General features: G+C 43.9%; 1 protein-coding gene across 15 annotated transcripts in view; it reads right to left on the bottom strand.

Annotated features, from left to right (window-relative positions):
- The window catches only part of PITPNM2 (phosphatidylinositol transfer protein membrane associated 2), a 123,649-nt gene that overhangs the window by 44,461 nt on the left and 55,379 nt on the right, over positions 1-23,809 (bottom strand). For all 15 annotated transcript variants that reach the window (XM_014253859.2, XM_088065178.1, XM_088065176.1 and 12 more), the window contains 4 exons: positions 18,165-18,338; positions 3,408-3,622; positions 2,044-2,165; positions 507-740 (listed from right to left, as the gene is read on the bottom strand). In XM_014253859.2, the coding sequence (XP_014109334.1) occupies positions 507-740; positions 2,044-2,165; positions 3,408-3,622; positions 18,165-18,242 (649 nt within the window). In that variant the 5' untranslated portion in view covers positions 18,243-18,338. The remainder of the gene's footprint in view (positions 1-506; positions 741-2,043; positions 2,166-3,407; positions 3,623-18,164; positions 18,339-23,809) is intronic.

Raw genomic sequence — 23,809 nt, 5'->3', positions numbered from 1 at the left:
CATCCAATTCCTCCTTAAAAGCCCTGACCTAAGAACAATGCATCCATCAAAAAAGGACATTTACTCACAACTCAGAGCCCCATCACTCTGTCACAAGGCAGGTGGAAACTAGGGATGCTCCAGGGAGTGGTTTTCTGGAACCACTCAGGACACTGAAGGGAAGCTTATTTCTTTAGGCAGCCCTTCAGGATGGATTGTGGCCACAATAAAGAAGACTGACAGAGTTTAAAAATGATCTGGCAAGTTTATCTTAAAGAAAAAATTTTTAAAAGGGAGAATCCAAGATCTTGCCTACACAGGACTTGAAACCTTTCCAGTGGGTACACGTGGTTTGGATTTGTACATACCATGATTATAAGTGACAGAATAATAGGATTTTTTCTGAGCTGACCCACAAAGTCATCAGATCTGAGAATCTCTTGGGATGTGATGCATTGCACAGACCTTCATGTTTCAATTCAGTGCAAACATTAAGGAGCAAACTCTGCAAGACCAGAAATGCTCACCAACATCGTGGATAAAGCGCTCGATTTTCGACTGCATCCCCCAGTATCTGAACTCCACTTTACACAGTTTATATGCACACATGATGGGATATTTCCCAGGGTTGTTCTTGTACTCTTGAATCCAATCTTCTGAGAGGGGCCCTCTTTTAGTCTTCACTGATTTATACAGCTTTGGATCCTCCTCAGCTTTGTACTCATGGGGAGGGATAGGATCTTTAACAATATCAATAGGATCTATAGAAGAGAATAAAAACAGTTAGACATTTCCTTTTCCTGAGAAAAACAAGAAAACATATTTTTTTCATGAGTTATTTCTGTTTTAGGAAGTACCAGAAGCATTACAACAATTTAGTTTCTTTTTCCTTACACTTAAGTAACTGATACTTAAATTGTTTATACACTTCTGCTGGGCAGAGATCAGCTCTGCCAGAGGAATGAGCACACACACTTCCAGCAAACAGGGTTTGCTCCAAATAGATGTTTTTGCCCACAGTAACTGCAGATCCACAGCACTCTGGCAGCTCTGCACACTCTTGTCTTTCCAGCTCCACACAGATCTTTGCACATTCCACCTTCCAGCTTTTCTAATATCACTCACAGCACTGCAGCTGCCTCAGCCAAGACAGTTAAATACACCTGCCCTGCTATGGAATAGACATTGCCCATGGAACATCTCATCTTTGGGTCCATCAGAGGAGTGGACTGGGAACTCCTCAGCTGCTATTGTTAGACCAGATGTACTGTGGAAAGCAGAAAGTTGAACTAAAGTCATAATTAACAATCCAACAATGGAGAAGTGGAAACTGCAGCGGGAGTGGAGTGAATTAATGTATTTTAAACACCTGCAACCCCCAGAGCTCAGCAGAAGCATCTGAAGTTCGGATTGAAGGGCAGGCTCACACTTCCCAAGAAGTGACACTCTCAGTGCAGTGGTGGAACTTGAGTCTGCTCAGCAGTGAAAACCTGGTCAGACAAGCCTAGGAATGAGGACAGTTGAAGTACAAAAGTACTTTTTTGAAATACTTTTGCCTTTTCTCATGAATTCCTTACATTAATTCAATCTTCTAAAGACAGCTGTGAAGTGAGTGTTAACCTGCATGAGGGCAGGACTAAGAGGAGAGGGAACAAAAATTAAATGCACCTTCATGCTTCAAAAGTGCAGCTAGGAATCATTTTCACATACATGAAGGAGCCACACAAATAAACAGCAATATTTTCACAATTATACAGCTTTTTTTTCCTCTTCTATGGTTATTTCTACTTATTACCCCCAAAATCATTAGCTGTCTTACTCCTCCTGGGAGCTGCATAAATAAAATGGAAAAGCATCAGCTTAAATTTACAGATGGAAGATTCAAATTATTTCCATGGGATTTACATCAAGTCTAGAAGAGAATTCTTGTATCCTCACCCTACTTGATGTAACCCTACTTGCAGTGACACTGACAGGGGTGCAGGTGTGTTGTGTTTAGGGAGGATGGACAGGCAGATGGACACACCAAGAAAAAAAAGACAAAACAGGAAAAAGGCTATTTACCTAAAATGGTTTGTCTTTTTTCTGCAGCAGAGAGGTTGAACACGTTGTTATGGTCTCCTGGATCAGTTTTGTAGTATGTCTCAATATCAATAGAGAACTTCTCCACAAAAGGACACGTGTACCTGGGAGCCAGAACAACACAGCTTAGAGTAAATCAGCCTCAAATCCCAGCCAGCCTTCACTCCTGTTTTCCTTCAGATAAGCTTAAAGTACCAGCTAGAGATTGTTCTTTAATAACTTCTTAAGACAGGAGCTCACCAGTTTTCAGCAAGGAGATAAATTTTGGGTCCACTATATTAAAAAGTTGTGACACAGATACTAATACAAGGACACCCTGGAAATGCACCTGTGCAAGGAGAAAAGCAAAGCTCCTGCCTGGAACCTATGGCAGAATAAAATATGAACTAGTTCTGTGCAGCACAGGTTTCCTGGCCAACTGATTGACTCGGAGGCATTTCAAGAGAAGAGATAAAAACTGACTGGAAGTGAACTTTAATCACTTAAAAGTGAGGCAGCTCCATTATATTCAGTCACTGGCAACAGCCCAAAATGCAGACACCAACTTCCTACCTTCCCAGGACTGATGTTACTTGCAGTGACCAGATAAAATAGAACCAAAAAATTTTCTAGATTTTTCATAAAAATCAAAAGCCTTTTTATTATTTTATTATTGTCTATTATTATTATTATTATGATGCAAGATGACAAGAAATATCAGATTTGTAAATCTGAAAAAGAGCAAATGCTCTAAACTGGAGCAACTGGCACAAAGGTTATTTATTCCAGGGTATCTGAAGTCCTGCCTGACAAAATCAGATGAAACGAGGAGGTCCCAGAGGGCTCCACAGAGCCTCTGGCTCTCTTCCCTCCTCAGGGTGAAAACCATAGGATGTAGGTTTGTTATTCTCTAGTTAAATGACAGACAGTTCCCAGAAAAGAAGTGCTGTGATTATTTATTTATTTATTAGGATTTTTCTTTCCCCTGTACAAATGCATCCTGTCTTCCCTGACAGGATTCAGCATGACATCTGTCCCAGCACTGTGCACATTTATCATTTCCCTGAGCTTGCAGAGATCTGCAATGTTAAGCAGAACACATAGCGCAGGGTACAAGACTAAATAAAAACCATTGATTCCCCAAGCTTTGACAGACAAAACAGCTCCACATTTTACAGCAAGGAGCCACAAATTCTCTGGTAGGTGTGCAGTCAGCCCAGGCAAACTCCTGAGAACAGGAATTTTAGGACTTGCCCCCAGTTGCTCTGAAGGATATTACTGGAGAGGGAAATGTCACTGCCAGAGAGTGACATCAAGCCCTCTCTTTAACACAGGAGAGCAGCTGTGGACATTTTGCCCAGGTTTACCTTGTCCTTGTGTAAGGATAAGCATTCCAGGATTCCTCCTCGACACGCAGAGCTGCCTTGGGCAGTATGGAGCGGAACCAGCTGGGGATGTGCATCCCGATGTGGTAAACCTTGTGAGTGTACTGCCCACTGCCCCCCGGGCCATCCACGTAGGGCCTGTTCTCCAGGATCTCCACTCCGCTGCCTTCCCCACATGTCTCCTCTCTGCTCTTTTTCTGAAAGGGGAAATAGATCACAAATACATCACAAAAATGTTCATTTTCCAGGGCATCATACACAGACTGGGCTCTCAAAGCACCTGGACACTGGGGATGGTTTCCAGGAATCCTTTTGAGCACCCCAGCACTAAGATTACCAAACCTGGAGATTAAAAAGGCAAAATTTAGACACTCATCTGGCCAACATAGAGATTTGATTTATTTGGGACCCCGTGACAATTTCCATTTGGATGTCAATATGAACAGAGACGTAATGACACCTCAACTCCTGTTCCTGGAACAGGTAACACATCACACCCCACCCCTTGGCTCCAGCTCTGAACCACCCAACAGCACAAAATACTTTAGCACCAGCAGATGTCACAGCCAAGGGGAGTTTGTCCAAGCTGGCACATCCCCATGCTGATGTTAAGAATCACACACACTCCTGGTGCAGCAGCATCCCAGGCTGGACACCAGGAAGGATTTCTTCACTGGCAGAGTGGTCAGGCATTGGAGCCACCAGCCCTGGAGGCATTCAAGAAAAGACTGCATGTGGCAATCTGTGCCCTGGTTGAGTTGATAGGCTGGGAATTGGTCACAGGTTGGACTTGATGATCTCAGAGGTCTTTTCCAACCTCAATGATTCCGTGATCACAGTGATAAAGACTGTTCTGTGACCTACACCCACAGGATTTGGGGGTTTGTTGCATGTGATCTGGCCCAGCAGCAGCTCTCCAAGAACAGCTTGGAGACTTTGCTCTGCTAATTAAGATATTTAGAAGAAACAACCCAAGTTTGCCAGAATGATCACTGCACCCCCTGGCAGCCTCCGCGTTTTGGCTTATTTGTAGGACTGTCCTTCAGTGAGAAACCTGGCAAAAATTCCCTCAATAAAAAAATACTAATTTCAGTGCTTCTAAGATGAGCTAGAGGCAAACCAAATATTTATTAATTTCTCACACATTTCAGCAGATTGGATGATGTATAACCTTCATCATTTCCAAACAACAGATTCATTCTGTTAGCATTTTCAGATTATTGTTTGTATTTTAGAGCACAGTACTTTGGAAATTAAGGGGAGAAAAAAGGAATTTTATACGAAGAATCAACTGTGAAATGTAACACAATAATAACTCCTCATTTTTGGCATATAAACAATTCAAAGGATAACATGGTTTAACAGAAAATTATTAATAAGATGCAAGAGATCAACTTCTTATCTTTTGAGGACAGGATGTTAAGCCAACAGAGCTGTTCAGAAGTAAATAGCCTTGTTTATAAAGAGCTCTCAAGTGATTTTAAATTTAAACAACCATAACTGACAAACCTAAATAACTGACAATCTAAATAACCACTTCTTCCTGCCCCACAAACTGCAACAGAAAAAAACCCAGAAAAACATAAAAGTACTTTTTTACAGTTTGTTTCTATCACTCAGCTGGCAGTTCATTAAAGCACACATCCTCTTCTAACAAACTACTTTCTTTCAGTTCTTATACAAGCACTGACCAAGTCCTGTGCAAATATTTATGACAATAACATTAAATAATCTTGATGACCCCAAAATCTGGTTAATTCAAAGGTCTCAGAAAAGGCAGTAACCCAGCCAGCACAGTGAAAGTGTCAGACAGAATAACTGCACAGCATCTGCTCTGAACAGTTCATACAAATTATAGAGACTTAGAGTTTTATTATATGGCAGAAGCACATGGAAGTCATAAACAGAGGAAAGATGAGTTTTCTCCATGCCAATTTATTCAAGACTCCCTTCTAGACTGCACAGTTTCAGCAATTCCTGTCAATTCTGCAAGTCCTTATTTGGGACCAAAATCCTCTGAGGGGTTTTACTCACTAACACTACCATTCCCCATTTCACTTTTCCCTGTTCAGCTGGTTTTAACAAAAACTTCCCTGCATGGAGATGAGCTGCCTGGTTCTCACCCAACAGCTGGAACTCTGGGGAACTCACAAAACCGGTCATTTTTTTGCTGTACATGAATAATTCCATCAGCATCTTCGCCACACAACCTGGAGCTGGTGAGGCAGGAGATGTGAGGGTGGCACAGTGTCACTGTCCCAAAACATGGGGAGAGAAGGAAGGAAGGGAAAACCAAATTCACTGAGACTCTGTGAAAGTCAGTTCACGTCCCACTTCTGAATTGTGGTTATTTTATTCACTTCCATGCAGCTGCAGCAGACTGCAAACCCTATTCTGGGAGCAGGGTGTGCTTCCTCCTCCAGCCTTTCCAGATGACCAACTCCAGCCCACAGCTTTTGTCACCCAGTTACAAACCTTAAGCAAATTTTGTCCCTTCGCATGCCTCCTACTTGTCACTTATCTACGTAAGATGTGACAAGGGCAGCAAGAACATTTTCTCAGATGAATGTGAAATAAGAGCTGTAGCTCTGCTGACAAAAAAAAAAATAAAAAAAAAAAAATCAAAGATTATATCCCCAACTATCTTTAGAGCCAGGACTTTTGAGTCAGGCCAAATTTATACTCATAACACACCACACTGCTGGGAAGGATAGTATGATCAAAGAGAAACTCCCCAGGATAAACCCACACAAAGCTGCTTCTCAGCCCTCCAGGCTCTCACACTCAGCAGTTGTTGAGAAGACAACGAGCTGCAGTGAAGTAAGGAAGGGCCAAGAGTCAGGAGAGATGGTGAACAGTGCAATTACTGACCAGTCAGAAAGACAAGGAGAAAATACAATAAAAATAAAGAGTTCAGCCCCATGCACTTGAGAGACCAGGATGGTACTCTGGGCATAAGTGGTGCTGTGAAAGTGAAGCACTTGTGGGAGTGAAGAGCGATTTGCTCTGCAGCCATGCAGCCTCTTCATGCCTACTGTGCCCGAGCTACAGCCTGGAGAGGGCTGGTTACAAGGAAGTGGTCTGTAAACAACAATTAAAAAATAACCCTCAATTAAAAAAACATTTGGCTTGAGAAGTGTGTGGCAGGCCCTCTCCAAGGGATATCTGCTGGAGATGTGCAGGCACTTGAGGGTCAGTCTCAGAGGTTTCTGCCTCAGAGAGAAGTAGAGACTTTATTTAACAGATTACCTGGGTCACTGCTACTCACTACTGACACAGCATCTTCCCCCTCTATAAATATCTGAGGAATGGTCCCCAACCAAATCTAAGAGTAGCCTTTATATGCAGTTTATCTAACCCATAATCACAGTGAACCATCTTACATTGTATTACAAGAGGAAATCCAGTCATCCCTTTTCCATGTCCCTCTCTCCTGCTGATGACACTCCATGTTCTGCACTGCCCCATCAATAGCTTTTCAGGACAGATGGTGACACAGATCCCTTCTAGCTAAAGTAATAGCATTAAATTACTCATAACAGGGAACCCAGAGAAGCAGATGCACCATGATTAGCAAGAATGCCAGTTACTTAAAGGCTTCTATTAAAATAAATCTCTTGGCACAGCAGCATAGCATGGGACACAGCACATGACCTCAGCACAACAATCACAGATGAATAATTCCCATGAATATCACTTAACCACTGGGCTAGCCTAATACCATTTATCATCTGCCATTCTCAACAGCAAACTGCTGTAAACAGAGCTTCCCACAGGCAGGTTCATCAGTTGTCAGATCTTCCATCTCCTTTCCCAGTTAGAAATGTGTCTCCCCACCAGGGCACACCTCGCAAAGCCTCAGTCCAGCACACGACCTGGCCCAGGGGAACTGAACCAGGTGACTCAATGCAATTTGTTTTTCTAGTGGGACACAGCTCCATAAAGGAACGATGGTTGATGGCAACAGAAACTTCCACAGCCCCAAGGTGTCTCAACACAGCTGAGGGAACAGAATTCCCAGAATAGGAATGCATAATGCTGGATCAAACAGTCTGGATGTGGCTTACTGGATCAGCTGGAGAAATACACAAGTCAGGCTGTGTAAATTAAGATTGCCTTGTAATGTTTTGCTTTTGGACAGTTAGAAGAAAAACAGCCCCATCAACCAATCAGAACACCAAGAATAATATCAATCTAAACCAGAGTCCTCCCTGTGTTCCTGCCCTGGAATCCAGCACAGGCTGCTCACAGGCTCAGGGCCACAAGCAGAGAATGTCTGCAAAGCCGACAGCAGCACTGCAAACAGCTCAGCTGGTTTAGCTTCTCCTGAAGTTGTCTGTTTTTATTGTAACTACTTTGAGCACTGCAATGGTCCTGCAGAGAACGGTAAGGACAGGGTATGCTGCATGGTGATAATGGGTGATCTGGGCATGTTCTAGCTTTCAAAAATAGATTGCAACTACACTCTCACCTTGTTCACCACTGATTATTGCTTACAGTACAACCTCCCAGTCTAAGTGAGACAGTGATTACAAAAGGTTGGGATGCTTTAGCTTCCTGATGTTGCTCTTACTTCCCTTCAGCAGAGCAGTCACAGTGCCACAGGACTCACGAGAGTTCTGATTTGAGATTACTCCGATTATGAAGAATGACAGCATCACGCTTAACAGATTTATCATCCATGGGTAAGGGAGACACAAATCATTGTCTGGAAACAATAATCAGAAGATCTTTTGGGGGGTGTTTTTTTTCCCCTCCAGCTCCCATTTGGAAAGGGGGTATTTTGATAGTCTGACAAAACTCTTCTGGGAGAATGCATTAGAGTAACACTGAACTCCCAGGATTTTTTTTAGCCCACTTAGACACAGACAGGGATAAGAGAAGTTTCCAGCCAGCTGATGGTTTCAGTTAACAAGGGCAGCAAAGACATCTCTGTAACCACAGAACAAGAACATGACAGCAAATATCCCCAGAGGACCCTGCTAACACACTTGCTCATATTGTTGTGGCAAGGGAGGCTGAGAAAACATTCTCTACGACCAATTACTATTTTTTTATTGTTTTGGATGCTAAGGCTACCACATACACCAATTAAGTCCCCAGAAACAGACCCTTCCTTTGGGAACCAGAGAAAGCATGAAGTGCCTCACACAATCCATCAGACCACAAAAATGCCTGAAGCTTCTTGGTAAGATGACTCCTGCCATCACTGGGGAGTTCTTAAGATCTGTTTTCACTAACCAGACCTGTTCTGTTCACTTTTAGAAAGGAAATGTAAAGGCACCTAAGATATAAACAAAACTTAGGCTGGGGGAGAGGAATAAACTCTTTGCTCTCAATCTCTTCCATACGCTAAGGGAAAAAGATTCCAAACTATCTCCAGTTGAACATTATTTGGGCTGAGGGATATTTCACTCTTAAAATTGGTTTTTTAAAGCGGTGTCTTCTTCCCACCACCAAGAGCCTTCCTTGCTATGCTCCAGTAGCTGCCCACCAGGCATCCTCAGACCCACCTGCAGGTACCAGGGACTGAGGAGCACCAGTGTAGTGTGACTGGGGCTTTGCACGTGGTAAACTTGAACAGAAAAGCTGGGAGAGGTTATGACAAAAGCAGCCTGTTAGTGTCAGCCATGTAATTTGGCTTATTGTGGCAGTATCAGCAGTCAAATACTACAGCACAAAACACGACAACACATTCCAGCCACAGCTGCCAGAATTAAACAGCACCTAAAACCAAAAAGTAGATGATGGGCACCTTGGGAAACACCAAAAGGTCCTGGAATTAATGCTTGGTTTATTCTCCATGGGGTTTCCCAGCACAGGATTGCTGCACATGGTATCATGTCCAGGGAGGGTGTGCCTGCTCAGGGTGTATCCACTCTGCCTCCAGCCGCCTGTGCTGCGGAGTGACTCAGCTCTGGGTTCTGTTAACCACTCCTTCACAAGCATTTGAGCTGACATCTAATTCATTACCAGCAATCTGCTTTCACCACCAGCAACCTTCTGCCTGCTGATGCAGATATCTGATAGACCAGGCCCCATTCATGGTCACTATTTACTGCAGGTAATCAAAACCTACATCTTTGACTATAAAAACAAAATGCTGGGTTATCCTAAAAGTACCATAGTTTCATACTTTACACCTTGTTCCTTTCTTTTTTTTGTGTGTGTGTGTGTCAAAGACCCGAAACACTCAGTTAAAGTCACAGCACCATAACCAGGGCAATACTTGAGCAAAAAGCTTTGTTCAGAATGAGAGAAGGGAGCAGAGGAGACAGCTATTCCACTCTTAGAGAAGCCAAGATGCAAAACTTCTCATCACATCAAAACCAACATAATTTTATCAGCGCACAATGTTCTAAAAGCAAACAGGAAGTTACAGGAACTAAATTAAAAATAAAAATCATGCTTACTGTTAGTTATGCAGGAGAGTGCTGAAGCACAACAGCACACACGACTTCTGGTTGTCAAAGGCTTTTGTGCCCCAGTCAGAACAGCTGAGTCCCCTCACGTTAAAGATCATGGAATCAACAAAAGAGCACCATTTCAAGAAGGAGAAAGTAACCTGAAGACACAGAGCTGCTGGCAGAGCTACATCCAGCACCCACCCAGATCTTTGTATCCCCATTGCAGCACCCTAACCATTTTGTGACAGTGCTCTTTGCTGGGCTGGAGTAGAGACCTTTATCAAAATATAGCAAAACAGTTCTCAAACAGGGAAGCTTCTCTACTCCTGTGTTGCAGGAGTTGAGAACAATCTTAATTAGAAAGACAATCTTAAAGGCAGGCAGGGAACTTTTAATATTGGGAACCCTGTTATCCCAGGGATGGTTTTAACAGAACTTTTGAGCCTGCACTTTGTAAGGTCCAATCAGAAACGATTACATCGAGTTGGACTGGCACTCCCTCAACCACAAAACCGCTGGAGGACAGCAAGGGACTTGTGAGTTTTGCTCTTGTCCCCCAAAGCAAGGCTCACTCTGTCTCATTGTGCACAGGAAAGTCAATGGGAAAACAAGTCCAACCTCAACAGAATTCCCCACTCTCCCCACAGCACCATTCCTGCCCTTCCAGCAGCTGCGGGCACCACAGGACCCTGTTTTTGTTTCCACCATGAGCACCAGGTTATGCATGCAGGATGCCGTGTTTCCATGGCAATGGGAGGGGCTGCACCAGCGATCCCCTGGCTTTAGTTTGGGCCATCCTCACTCCAGCTTCAGCTGCACGGAATCCTTGCTGGGAACAGCAAACCAGTGATGTCACCAGTAACCATGGTGCCCACAGCTGAGCCTCCCCTGTGCCCTTTGGGCTCTAACATGCATCCTTCACGCGTGACAATTACTTTAATCCAATTAGTGCTGTTAAAAAAAAAAACAACACAAAAAAAAAAAGCATGAAGGGCCATGTCAATACTTATTTGGGGAAGGAAGGTTAGTTTGAGTCAACAAGATAATGATCAGAACATGAGGCTTTACAACAGCACTTTGAGCCTCATTGCTCCAAACACACAGGAATGACCTGAAACCCTGGGGAGATGGGAAAGAAATCTGTTCCTCATCAACAGCTTCATTAATAAAGGCAAAAGAGCAGCTGTTTTAAACATTCCCCTTGCAGGTTTGATCAACGGCTGGGCACGATGCAGTGCTTCATTCCAGCCAGGCACTATCCTGTCCCCAAACACTGATGCTTCACCAGCTGCACATAATCTTGATCACAATCATAAAGTAGTTACCCTCTGTGTTCCCAATCCAGCACTGATCAGCTGCAGCTTCCAGGAGAATTCCCTTTTGGGTCCCTCCCAGCTCTGCAGGGAGATGCCACCTGATCGCTCCTGCCTGTGCCAGGGATTTTGTGTGGGGGAATCTTCCCTCAAGTTTACCAAGCAAGAATTTGGACTACCAGGCAGGCCTGTAAGCACTCTGAGTGCTGCCTCCAAGGGGACATCCAGCACAAGGAGATGTCACCCAAGCAGGGTCTTTATGTCAGAGAGAGGCACGTCTGGAGCTGCACAAGCAAAGCTGGGCATACAAGAGGACCTGAGGAAGGGATGTCTCTCACCCAGGCACGTGCACGTTACCTGCACTGCACCTGCAGCACCGTCAGCACCAGCACTCCTGCCTGCTTTTCTTGTAATGAAACACATTTTTATTTTTAAAAAAAGCCCTAAAAGCTGAAGGCAGGCTGGGCTGTCAGGCTCCTGCAAGGCAGAGCAGAAACATGCACAGCATCACTTTGTACGAGTGTTGTAGGCACTGCATTATTTAGAATCAGGGCTAGATATTAACGAAGCTGCTTGTACAAAAACAGGATATTTTGGGGGCAATCAATTGTGCAGGGTCATAAAAAATTTACAGCATTAAGAGAACCTTTCTCATGGCCACTCATTAATCACTTTTCCTTACAGAGACGCCCAGTCATACTCCTTTAGAGTCAGGGCTGGATGTGCCAGAGGCACATGAATTAGGGATCACTTTATTATGGAGATACCTCAAACTTGTTTACCCCACATGGCCCATCTTTCAAAATGTCTACTACACTTCCAGCTCAGTATTTCATCTACTCTAAGCATTTCCTTCCCTGTCTTTAAACTGATTTTTCACTGCATTAACTATTCCATGGACACAGTCTGTGAGAATTACTGTCCCTGTTCTAAAGGGAGGCAAAGCAGGCTGCCCATTGCTATATTGTGAGTCAGAGACAAAATTTCAACTCAGGGTGGTCTGGATCAAGTCTAATCCTCTGACTACATCCCTTATACTTTAGGAACCAGATGTAATTGTTCACTAACAATAGGCTGTGTGCTAAAATACTGCAGGACTAGCTTAAAGAAATCCCCATAGTCTTCCTAATACTTAATTCATTACTTGCCTTCAGGTATTTGAAAAAGGGAGAACCTAATCCCTATCAAGATTTTTGTCCTTCTTTCATAAGAACAAAAAAATACAGAAGGAAAAATGGTTTTTGGCAGCCAACAAGTAGGATTGGCAGTGCTGTGTCCTGTATTAAAAAATCTGTGTTTAGAATTGTTTGTGTTGTAACATTATCTCAGCTTCATTCACCTTTGTTAAGGGAAAGAGAGCACATGAACTGTCAAGGCAACATCAAGTTCACTACCCTAAAATCAATCTTTTTTGGAATATGATATGGAATCCCAGACAATGTAAGAATTCAAGGATAAGGACTACAAAACCAGGGGAAAAAGTAGATGTAGAAAAGGTGTTTGCTCCTTCTGGTATGTTTTCCCAAAATGATAACCTGTATGGGTGTCACTGTCACCTGTGTAAATGAGACCCCAAGTCTGGTATCACCAAACACAACTGCACCACCCCTGTCCTCAAAACTTAACCATCTGCAAGTGCCTTACTCTCCTCCTCCAGAAGGATCCAAATCCTCATCATCACAAAGAACAGGTTATGAGAACCAGAGGAAGAAGAGAGATTAGAGAAGCCACAGGTTTTAACACTCCAGCACAGAAACTGGGGGAAAAACCAATCTTTGCTTTCAAACCAGTCTTTGCTTTTAGACTTGTGAGCCTTCCAGGGTCTCTGGAGCCGTCAGCAGCGTCACCTGCTTTAAAACTGAAGCATAAATGTCTGTCTGTGCAGATGGCCAAGGCATCTGCATGCAGAACAAAAATAATCAGCCATCCAGTTCTTCAGTGTCCAGAGATGAAGGGTTAGTTTGCTTTCCCTCACTCAATCAATCCTTCACCATCTGCTGAGCCTGCTGGCAACTGCCAAGCAGAGCTGAGGGTTTAAGGGACACGACTTTTGCACCTGGATATCACAACAGGGCCTCAAGAACTACTGCCAGCACCAAGCAGAGTCTTAAGTCTGTTCTCAAAGGTACTTCCTGAGAGCTACATGGAAATGAAGGGGAAAATAGGACAGTGCAGGTGTTTGGAAACTGAGATGATGGACAAACCATGAGCCTCCAGGAAAGAGGAGAGTGACTCAGGATACTCCATCAGCAGTCTGGACGGGAGAGTACAGCACAGCAGATGCTTGGAACATGCTTTGATTTTTCAGGGAAAGCAATAAATGCAAAGCCCTGGAGGACAGTAGAGGAGAGGCTCATGTTAAAACATGAGAGAAGCCCTCAATTCCCAGGATCCTGCCTGAGCTCAGCAGGCAGTGTTGAGCAGATGGGTTATCTTCCATGCAGTGCCTCACACAGGGCCAGAGGCCCTTCCCAGTCATGGACCCTCAAAGTGATGAATGACAAAGCATTAATGCTATTAACTCAAAAGGATGACACTGCATCTTAAAATAAGTCTCATCCTCAAAAGGTAATCACTAGGTCCAGCAGAAGAATATTTTTAAAGCACACTATCTTTGGAGGAAGGTCACAAATACCCAGAGAAATCTGTGTAGACAAAATGAGGACCAGAGTTATTTACAACAGACAAGAAAGCTGCGCACACTGATATAAAAATAAGTTTTAATAACAAGAGGAATTCTCTCATCTTATGAAAGGGTCAGAAGGGCAGCGGTCTCTCGGAATCTCATGGCATATGGAAGCACAGTAATGAACGTTATTAAGATGATAAAAGGACTGACCTTTGGCAAATAACATCCTGACAAACGCATTCAGGGCTCGTATTCCAAGCTTTTATGAAACAGAGACTTTCCATTAATGTGTGCCTTGTTTCTGGGGTGAGGAGGAGGAGGAGGTATACAGAAAGGAAGGTTCCCTGAACACACAAGGAAAGGATGCCAGGGTTCCAGGAAAGGATTGCTGCTGAGAGAAAAATATGCAGGATTCAAGGAGGGGAAGAATTAAGAGACCCTTTAATAAGATCTCTCTAATGTGGAACACAGATCCCTTTGTGCCCGACAGGATTCACCTCACAGAGTCTGAAATAGCACACACACCTCAGATGTGATGTGCAGAGTCTAAGAAGACATCCAGGACAGAGTATTTAGCTCAAAACTTCTGCAGGAAGAAACAAATCCCTACAGCCAGTTACAGTTGCTCCCTCTAGAAATGGTTTGTGTTTCACAGAACTCATTCCAGTGCTCATCTCCAGTTCCTCTCTGCTCACTTTAGGACAGCAGCCTGCAGCTTCCCCAGATCAAACCACTCCCAGTCCCATGCACAACTCTCCAGGCTGAGTTAATTGAGAAACTCTCACCCTTGGAAGCAGGACTGGCTTTTAAATGTGCACACAGATTTCAGGGAAAAGTTACATTAATAGAGGTACAAAGAGTGATTTCACTGTTTTGAAATATTTTGCCTGTTTTATGCACCAGAATAAAAACAGGTCACAGCAGGAAGGAAGACCGCTGGTTCTTAGCTCAGATATAAAAATGAGTATGTTTTAATTTGGACCTCAAAAGAGACAAAACCTTAGCAATGATGCAAAAAAGGCCTTGTGCCTATGGAAAAGCTAAACCAAACTGCTCTGGAGCAGGGGCTCCCAACCTGGAGAGGCTGACAACGCTGCGTGAGAGGTTTCCCATGGAAGGATATTGAAAGTCTGAAATTTAATAGAGGAAAAACAATTCAGTTCAGATCTGCTAGGCTTCAAGAAAGTCGAGGGTACATTAAGTTCTTGCTGTAATGTAGAATTAACTTATTTAGGGGAAGAATTTAAGTGCTGCTTAAAGTACTGAAACCACTGACTGTAGATAATATTTCAGAAGCCAGCAGAAAGCAACTTAGGAGACTTTTTGCCTCAAATTACAAAAAAAAAAATTAAAAAGCAAAGCAGCAGGCCACTCATCTCAGTTTTCACAGCTTTATACACCAGCCTGCAGAACTTGTAGTTATAAGAGGAATTACAGAGCAACATGGGCATGCACACAATGATTTATTGCACGTCTCGCCTGCCCAGTGGCGCAGAGAAGCAAGAGAGATGTGGATTACATACTGCACAATTTTAATTCTCCCATCCAGTAAACACAGCAAATATAAGTACAGCCTGTTCCCATTTAATGGAAGGATCCTTTGATATTTGGGCATGATGCTACTTACATCAAATCTGGTAGAAAGTTTTGTTGAGACATCTAAGACTAAGAAGGGACTGTTCTCTCATGAAAACAGATGATTGATACTTCCACTGCAAAGCAAAAATCTACATGAAAATGCCTTTGAAAAGTGATGACAGTACTACAGCTTGAGTCTGACCATCCCTGCCCACATGGCTTTGAGGCACCACTTCCATCACAGGGCTCGGGGGAGAAGGGCCTTTTGGAAAACCTCCATTTGGACAATGCTGAAATCTAGGAAAATGTATACTTAGGCAAAAAACAAACAATCAGCTTTGTACCAACAGGTTTGGAATTTAACGGGAATTTTCACTCATGGGCTCAAAGGTAAATGAGTGATCATCTTCAGTTATGTGCTTGATGCTCCTTAAAACCCTTGAGGAGCAATCATGCCATCTCCTTTTGCACTGCTGGAGAAGTCCATCTCACAGGACCAGGCTGCCTGGTGCCTCCAGCAATAATGCCACCACTCTGTACATGACAAATGTCTTAGAAATTAACCTTTTGCTTTTAAGAATCTCTCTTCTTCCCAAGAAGAGGGAACTACTTCAAAACATTCTGTTCTACATTTCAGCCACAGATTTCTCAGAAATGCCTCTCCGCTGCTGTTTTGCATGGATATCTCAGTTTGCTCCCATAAGGGGGCTCAACACACAGAATTTACTTCTCCTGTGGCCTCTTCCGGTGTTTCAGAGGAAAAATAAAAGGACAGACATGAAGCACTTTCTCATTCTCTGAGAAGGAAAAGGCACGCTGCCTACTGCTCCTTCCCCAGTGCCTGCCTCAAAGACAAAAAAACCCCACATTTTTAAATCAAACTGCAGAAAGTATTTGATATCCTGGTCTAGGAAAAGCTCACATTGAGGCCAGCAGGAATCTTTCCACCAATTTCAGGAACAATTGAAGCAAACTGCTACCAAACTATGAACTCTACCCTAAGTGGTCTTTGTTTTGTTATTGCTTTTTGTTTTTTTCAAACTTGAGCTGAAACTAGCATTCCCAAGAAAAAGCACAGCTTACTTTTCCTCTTGTGCTACTTGGACAAGTAACACAGCAAAGCCCCTTGCTTGTCATGCCCTCCTCCAGCTCCCCCACACCTTGGGCTCCATAAAGTGTTTCCAGCTTAGCCTCCTGCTCCAGGACAGTGGAGGGAGATCAGAAACCTGACTTGACACCTGATCTAAGAGGAAACCTTACTCTGCTGCCTCTTAATGCAGTAGAAAATTAAAGCAGGGCTGGATGGCAATTTGGAGATGCAGTTTCTCAAGCTGGTGAACTTCCCCTTGCATGAACCCTTTTTGGCTTCTCGTGTCCTTTTGATGTTAAGATATGGCCAAAATCCCCGTCAAGTGACAAAGAAGAACCCAGTGCTCTGCACTGAAGAAATTAAAATTAGCAATTTAACTTCTGAGATCAAAAAGCTAAAATCCACTTCCCTGACCAAATCCTCCAGAATTCCCAGGAGGCCCCACAGACACTCCCCAATTAAGGATTCATCCTCTGTTTAATCAGGTGGGCTCCTCCTTGCTAATCCACTCTCCCCTACACTCTGCTGCTCACTGACAAATTCTGCACAGATAATACTCTGCTGCCATCCACCAGCTCTTCATGCAAAGCAGCTGAGACAAATTAGGAAGACATGCTTGTTAACAAAATAATTACACCAATATTCAAAGCAGCTACAGCATCAGAAAAAGGTACAGAAAAATGAAGCCACCTAAGAAAAAATATTTAGCTATTTATGCTCGTTTAAGATTTAGGTTAAACACACAAAGATGACAGAATTGTGTCAGAAAACAGAATTTGACCATTATTAGTGCAAAATTCTTGTAACAGTCAAGACTAAGTGCATGAATCTTTAAGGAACACAGCAGGGTGATCAGGAGAGAAATGGGGGAGTTGTGCTTTTGCTTTGGTTTGTGGGATTCGCTTTTCCTCATTATTTTAGGTTTTAAGCTAAAGCAGATTTTTCTAGCACCGCTTCATCCCACTTCAAAAAGCAGAGTTTTCCTGCAAACTCAGTATTAGATGTGTGTTTTGCTGGATGAGCAAAATTATATTTTATTTAAAGTGTGGGACAATGAAATAACACTTCAGGTTCATTTCCTTTTATAACTGCTCCTGGTTGGATTTCAAACACTGGGAGAATATGGGCACAGAGGATTTCAGTTACAAAAACCCAACATTTTAATTAACTGCTTTACTGCAGACAGGGAATTCCACAAAATTCCCATCAGTATCCAGAAGCCTATTAAAATAATCTACATTTTATGCCTAAACTGATTAGTATCTGTTTCACTGTGGTATATAAGCACAGATATATTACATTTAATTCTTTCCCTCCCTTAATTCCAAGTTACAACTTTGGTTTACCCACTCAAATTTACATTAGACTGTTGCTTCCCAAGGAAATAACAGAATTTGGTTTGCAACCTAAATTGGCACGACCAGTAAGCTGGGAAGCAGTGGCTGTTTATGCCCTGTAGATCCCTTCCATAGGTACCCACACACTTGGGCTGAGTGTTTCCACAGGAACAGGAATTTGTGTTTCCCCAGGCAGGTCACACAGAGGTTCTCCAATTTAAGGAGAAGAGGAAGCAAGTCAGAAATTGAAGTTTGTGTTACTTTCCCCGCTACTTCTTTATAAGCAAACAGCAAACCCCAAATTTAGAACTTCCAGTCCTGCATCAATTGTCCCCCACCCCAGAGAGAACCCCCAGAGCCCTGCAGGGAGCAGAATGTTCCTGACCTGTATCATGTAGAGCTGGGCGATGCGATATTCTTCCACGCTCATCGGAAGAGGAATACGATATTCCTTTATGAGCATTTTGGATATAAAAATCTCTTGTCCGCTCAGAAACACAATCCAAAAGCTTTTAGTAAAGGCTCCTTAAATAATGGCAAGGAAATGCATCGAGGATCCCTGGAACAGACAGAAAGGAGCGGGGAGGAAAGACAGAAGTGGTTATTTTCCATTCTTATGGCACAACATCCTATTTAGAAAAAAAAAAAACAACTGGCAAACATTAGTTTTTGTAATAGCTATAAGCTTAATAGCTGAGAAAAGAATCCCTGAAGTGCTACCAGACCTTTGATATCAAATTGAACAGAATCTTTCAGAAGAATTTTGATTTGCTTCAGGGGATACCATCAAAGCTATTACCCTCCTGACCTTTGCCATCATATCAATCAGACTTTCATATGCAACAGCATCTCCACAGAAGGGATGTGACAAAAGCTCCAAATGAACAGGCAGATCTGCTGCTGCCCACAGTCTCCATTGTCAGCAACACACCAGAGATGCATCCTCTCAAAAGCATCAGGTTTTATCCTCTCAAATTCATTTAGCAGCAAGAAAAGGCAATAATTTGACTTCCTCAGCCGTCAGTAACAACATGATGAAGAAAGATCTTTGGATTCTAAGAATAAAGACAGCAGAAATGCACTTCTCTTCCCTGCTTTATTCTGAATTACAGTCTTGGTAAGACCCCTTCTTTTTGCATCTCCAAAACAGTCTGTTGGCAAGATCCTCCTGTCACTTCTGTCAATGTCAGGCTCATTTTTACACTCCCACTGCCATGAGAATACAGTCAAAGATCAAACTGCAACAGAGAAAAATCCCATCGCACCTGACCTCAAGGCACTGTAACAGAATTACTGCTTAAGAATTCAGGGAATACAGCATTTACTACACCAACAGGTCAAAGCAGGAACTTTTAAAATATCTTTAATACCCCCTATGGACTGTGGATGAAGACAATAACTGTATTTAAGGAAAGGGGAAATGAAAGGAAGGTGAGGTAAAGAGGACACAAGAAGCAAAGTCTGTTATTAGCTCAAGTCAGCCTTGGCAGGATCTGGTGATGGCTCTCACAGCACACAAACCACTCACTTGGTTCCTTCTCATCACCAAAATCCACCTTTCTGCTGCACCTGCTTATTGGACATCTTCAGAGAGAGCTGCTGGAGCCAAACCAACCCCAAACCCTGTGACTGGTGAAAACAACCAACAGAATAAACCCAACCAATTTATCTTGTGGATTAAACCATGATATGGGAACCAGGAAACCGCACCACTATCAACAGTCCTTAGTGCCAGTCGGTGTTTGCACAACACTTCACCAACCTTTTACGAGGTTTAGAGAGGTTCAAACACATGCCCATGGTCACAGAGCCACCAGGGACAGCATTCAGTATTTATAACCCAGGTTTACTGTGACACCTCTGCCAGAGCTGCCCCAGTGCCGAGCACACACGGGGACAGTGCCCAGGGGACACCCAGCCCTGTGCCACGGTGCCCCCAGCTCGCCTCTCTGTGACTGCCACATTTCTAATCTGGCACTAAAGCAAATCCACCCCAGACCGACTCTTCTGAAATAGTGAACTGGCTGGTGCTGCATCATCTAAACAATTTATTTCCAAATTCAATTCTCTGCCGCGTTTTATTGCTGTCAGAGCAATCTGAGCGCGTGGAGGGGAGGATAAAAAAGTCTCTGCTATGGCAAAGCCTGTGGAGAATAATTCTGGGAAGACTCTGCTTCCCTACACTGCAGAGCTCTGCACAGAAGTGTGTGCATCCACACGCACGTGCAGGATTTTCTCCATCAAACTAATCCTCCAGAACAGGTGAAGGTAATCTCATTAAGTGGTTTTTAATTAGTGTCATGGCAAGAAACAACAGCTACCACCACAGGATGGATCTCAAGGACCAGACCTGCAATGGTGCAACTCCAGGATCCCAGTTCTTGGAGCTAATGGCAGTGGGAGACTCAGCTATGCAACTTAAGCAGTTTGTTGTGCTTTAGAGACATTTGAAAATTAGATTTAAAAGTTTCTCCCCTTGTTCCCCAAATGTTCTGAAAGTGATTCTGCTCCATCATCAGGACATTGGTTACATCTACCCTTACTGCTTGCTGAGAACGGGACACATCTATTGATTGGAAGAGATGAATAAAACAAAACACAGAACCTAAAAAGCAGTAAAATGGCAAGAAACCAGAATCAACATGGAAAAAATGTGTTTATAATAAAGTGCCAGTCAGGTAATAATTCAGATGGCTGAGACACAAGAGGGTTTATTTTATTACAGACTAAAAATCCCAACATTTTGGCCCCAAGCAGGCACAGCAACAGCCTTGGCATGCAGAGCCTGTCTGGTCACAGCACTGGCTCCTGCTCCAGCTTCCTGCTCAGCTTTTACAGGAGCTGAGGGCTCAGTGTGAAGTTCCCTTTGGGTTTCTCTTTCCCTGTGGTCAATGATTAAAAAGCAGTGTTTGGGCTCAGCCCACAGGACTGCAGGCAGCAGCAGACCTGAAGAAGGCACAAAGAACAAACCTGACTTGTTTGCCTGGTTTTTAACCAGACCGGAAAAAAAAAGGTAAAATATCAAGCTAATTTTGCAGTTTGGATTGTCTTTGAGGTGAAAATAACCTGTTTTTATCCTTTCAAGAGCAGTGGAGTCTAGGTATCAAACCATGAAATAAAAACATGGGATTTCACCAAATTCAGATCTGGGGGAACACCATTCCAGGTGGCACAGAGATGACAAAATGGCCCTTTCAGACAGCTCACTGAGAACAGTGACTTCCTTCCAAAATCCTGGGATTTTATAGAGAATCAAAGACCACTCATTGTATTGTCCAAACAAAACACAGAAGTTCATCTGCAGAAATGATGGGAAAGAGGAAAAAGTGCTTCTGGGAGCAGGGGAGCTCAAAACCCCAGCAGTGCCCATGGTACTTGCCCACATCCAGCCCGCTGCTACAGCCAGAGGTGTTCGAGATGCTCCAGGTGCTGGGAATAGCAAACAGCCAGCGTTTCACCACTGGATTTTGGCTACACCAAGCTGGACTTTCCATGGATTTGTCAAACCCCTGTGGCTCACAACTGGAAGATCCAGAGGCTGTTTGCAAACCTCAGCCTGCAGCCAGCTTCCCAGCAAGAGGAAAACAGCGGTGATGCAGGACATTTCCAGACTTGCTGCCATTCCTGCTATAGCCAAGTGGCACATTTGTACAGCCCGTTATTCAATTTATACCCAGAGCTGTAGTAACTGTGAGAGCCAGGCACATAATTTTATACCTCAATTATTTTAAAATCAGGTTCTCAAAGCATCACAATTATGCTGCAGAGTCAATATCCTGCTGTGATGAGTCAGGTCCACCTCTGAGCCATTGCTCCAGGCAATGTCTGAAGGCTCACGAACAGCCTGCTGCATTTACTTCCAATTTTAACAGTGTCCCTCACAACAACAAACTCCCTAAAAAAAGTGCCCATGCTTTAAAATCAGGGGAGGATTATCTGGATCTGCAGGTAAGATCCAGCAGACTAAAAAAGGCCCAGCAGAATCTTTCCATTTAACCCATGAACTTGGCATTCACTTCGGGAGTGTCCGGGCAGCCTCCCTGGTACTGAAGGAGGTAGCAAAGGGCTGATAACAATGGACAGCTTGTAATTAAGGAGTAAATGTGTAAGTGTGTGAAGGGTGGTTAAACTGTGCTACTGGTGTGCTGGAGGCCAAATCCCAGCCAGGCTTCCTAGGCTGGCCCTGAGGGGACACTGAGTGTGACAGAAATCCCAGCTCCTGGACAGGTTCAGGGTAGGAGAACCACTCATGCCATGGGTTCAGGCTACAAAAGGGCTGCTATGACTCTTCCCAGCGTTCATCTCAATGACTAATTTTTGACCAGCTCACGTTTTCCATACTCAGGCTGCTGAGCAGAGGCTTTTCAGGACTGCAGTGAGCAACGCCCCAGCAGCAGGAATCCACCTTGGGCCATGGCTGCTGCACCCCTTTTTCAACAGAGAAGATAAGGCCCCAGACACAGAGAACAACTATAATGAGCTTTTTCCAGCCTCACACAGGAGGTTCATTTTATGCCATTATAAAGTTAAAAAGAAAGCCCATCATGGAGGGTCACACAGCAGCTGGTAGCAGAAGCAGGTCCCAGCGCCAGGTCTCGGGTTCTGATCACCCACTGCCTGCTCAAGGCTGTGCTCTCTGTAGAAGCTGAGAAAAGTCTCCTCTATGAAAAAGCACGCTTGTGAGCTAAGGATTGGTATCTTTGACTCAGCTGTTGAACAATTTTTCTTGCAATATTTTTGCATCACCAAGAAATTTAAGATAATTAACAGAAACAACTGTAAGAAAACCAAGCCAAAACTGTAACGGCAAAAGGATGAGCAAAGGCATTACTTGGAGACCTCACCTACCTCCCTAAAGACCTTCCTGGGGTTCTCTACATCGCCTTTATCCCCCAAGAAGATACTTCCTTGAAGAAAGCGATAGCAAAGAGATGTCAGCACTGACCCCAAGTGGATCAAACACTTGGACTTCGGGAAGCAACACCTGCCTTAGCAGCTCGGCCACCTTCCCTCTCCTGAAGAGCTCCCTGGAGGAGGACACAGCGCTCTCCCATGACTGGAAGCGCTGCATACTTACTGTGCTTGGATTTATTTATGCCTTTAGAAGCTGCAGCATAAATGGGAAACAGATTCCCAGGGCCTAAGTCAGCAGTTTTCAAAGGCAGCCTCACGCTCACACCTTGATTAATGCGGCAGTTTCCCTCCTGGCCCAGAGCAGTCTTGCTCAGCTTTATCTGTCCAGAGTGGCACTGCTGCAAAGACCATGTCCCTGTCACTCTGACCCTGCTGGTCAACAGTGTCCCTGCCTCTCAGAAGCTTTCCACAAGTATCTACAGGTTGTCAAACCTTGTGCAGCCCTCACTCACCAGCCTTGCCTGCCCAACCCTCTCCAGGAGCTGTGGCACACAGAGCCTGAGATCCAGCACAGGGACCAGCACAGCCTGGCAACTGTCCTGCCCACATCCCACTGCCAGCTCCATGGGAAGGAGCACAGGACAGAGAGGAACTTCTTGGTTTGTGAGCACACTCTAGGCTGGAGTGTGTCACTGCAAATCTCTCATGACTGACCACTACTCTGTAAAGGTCAGGGGAAAACACAATTAATGAAGCTTTTCCAAGCAGATGAATAATGAGTGCTCGCCCAACCCCACCAAAGTGATCTCTGCAGTGGGACTGATTCAAGCCACATCTACACTGAAAGGTTAAAAAGCCTCACCATTACGAGCTTTTGAAAATCAGCAGTTTTCAGTTTTCATAGTGTGGCTCATACCTGCTCACTGACAGCTAAGCAGATTTAAAAACTCATCAAGCCTGGGGAGAAAAAGAAAAAATAGATCAAAAGTTAAAGCTCCTTAAAAGTGCACAGTTCACACGCTCTCAGCTCCAAGGCCACTGTGTCAGTGCGTGACTCTCAGCGGGGTCGTTCATCTTAATCGCCCATCTCATCTGTCACATCTTCAGAGAAGAATTACCATGCAGATGTTTGCACATCCGAGTTTCATGACTGAGCTTAGATCCCATCTGACAGTG

This window comes from Pseudopodoces humilis, chromosome 20 (assembly GCF_049639895.1).
Source record: "Pseudopodoces humilis isolate 2021_Gansu_Grassland_sample_001 chromosome 20, ASM4963989v1, whole genome shotgun sequence".
Lineage (NCBI taxonomy): Eukaryota > Metazoa > Chordata > Aves > Passeriformes > Paridae > Pseudopodoces > Pseudopodoces humilis.
Note: the sequence above shows the minus strand (reverse complement) of the source record. Positions and strands in the feature narration are given on the sequence as shown.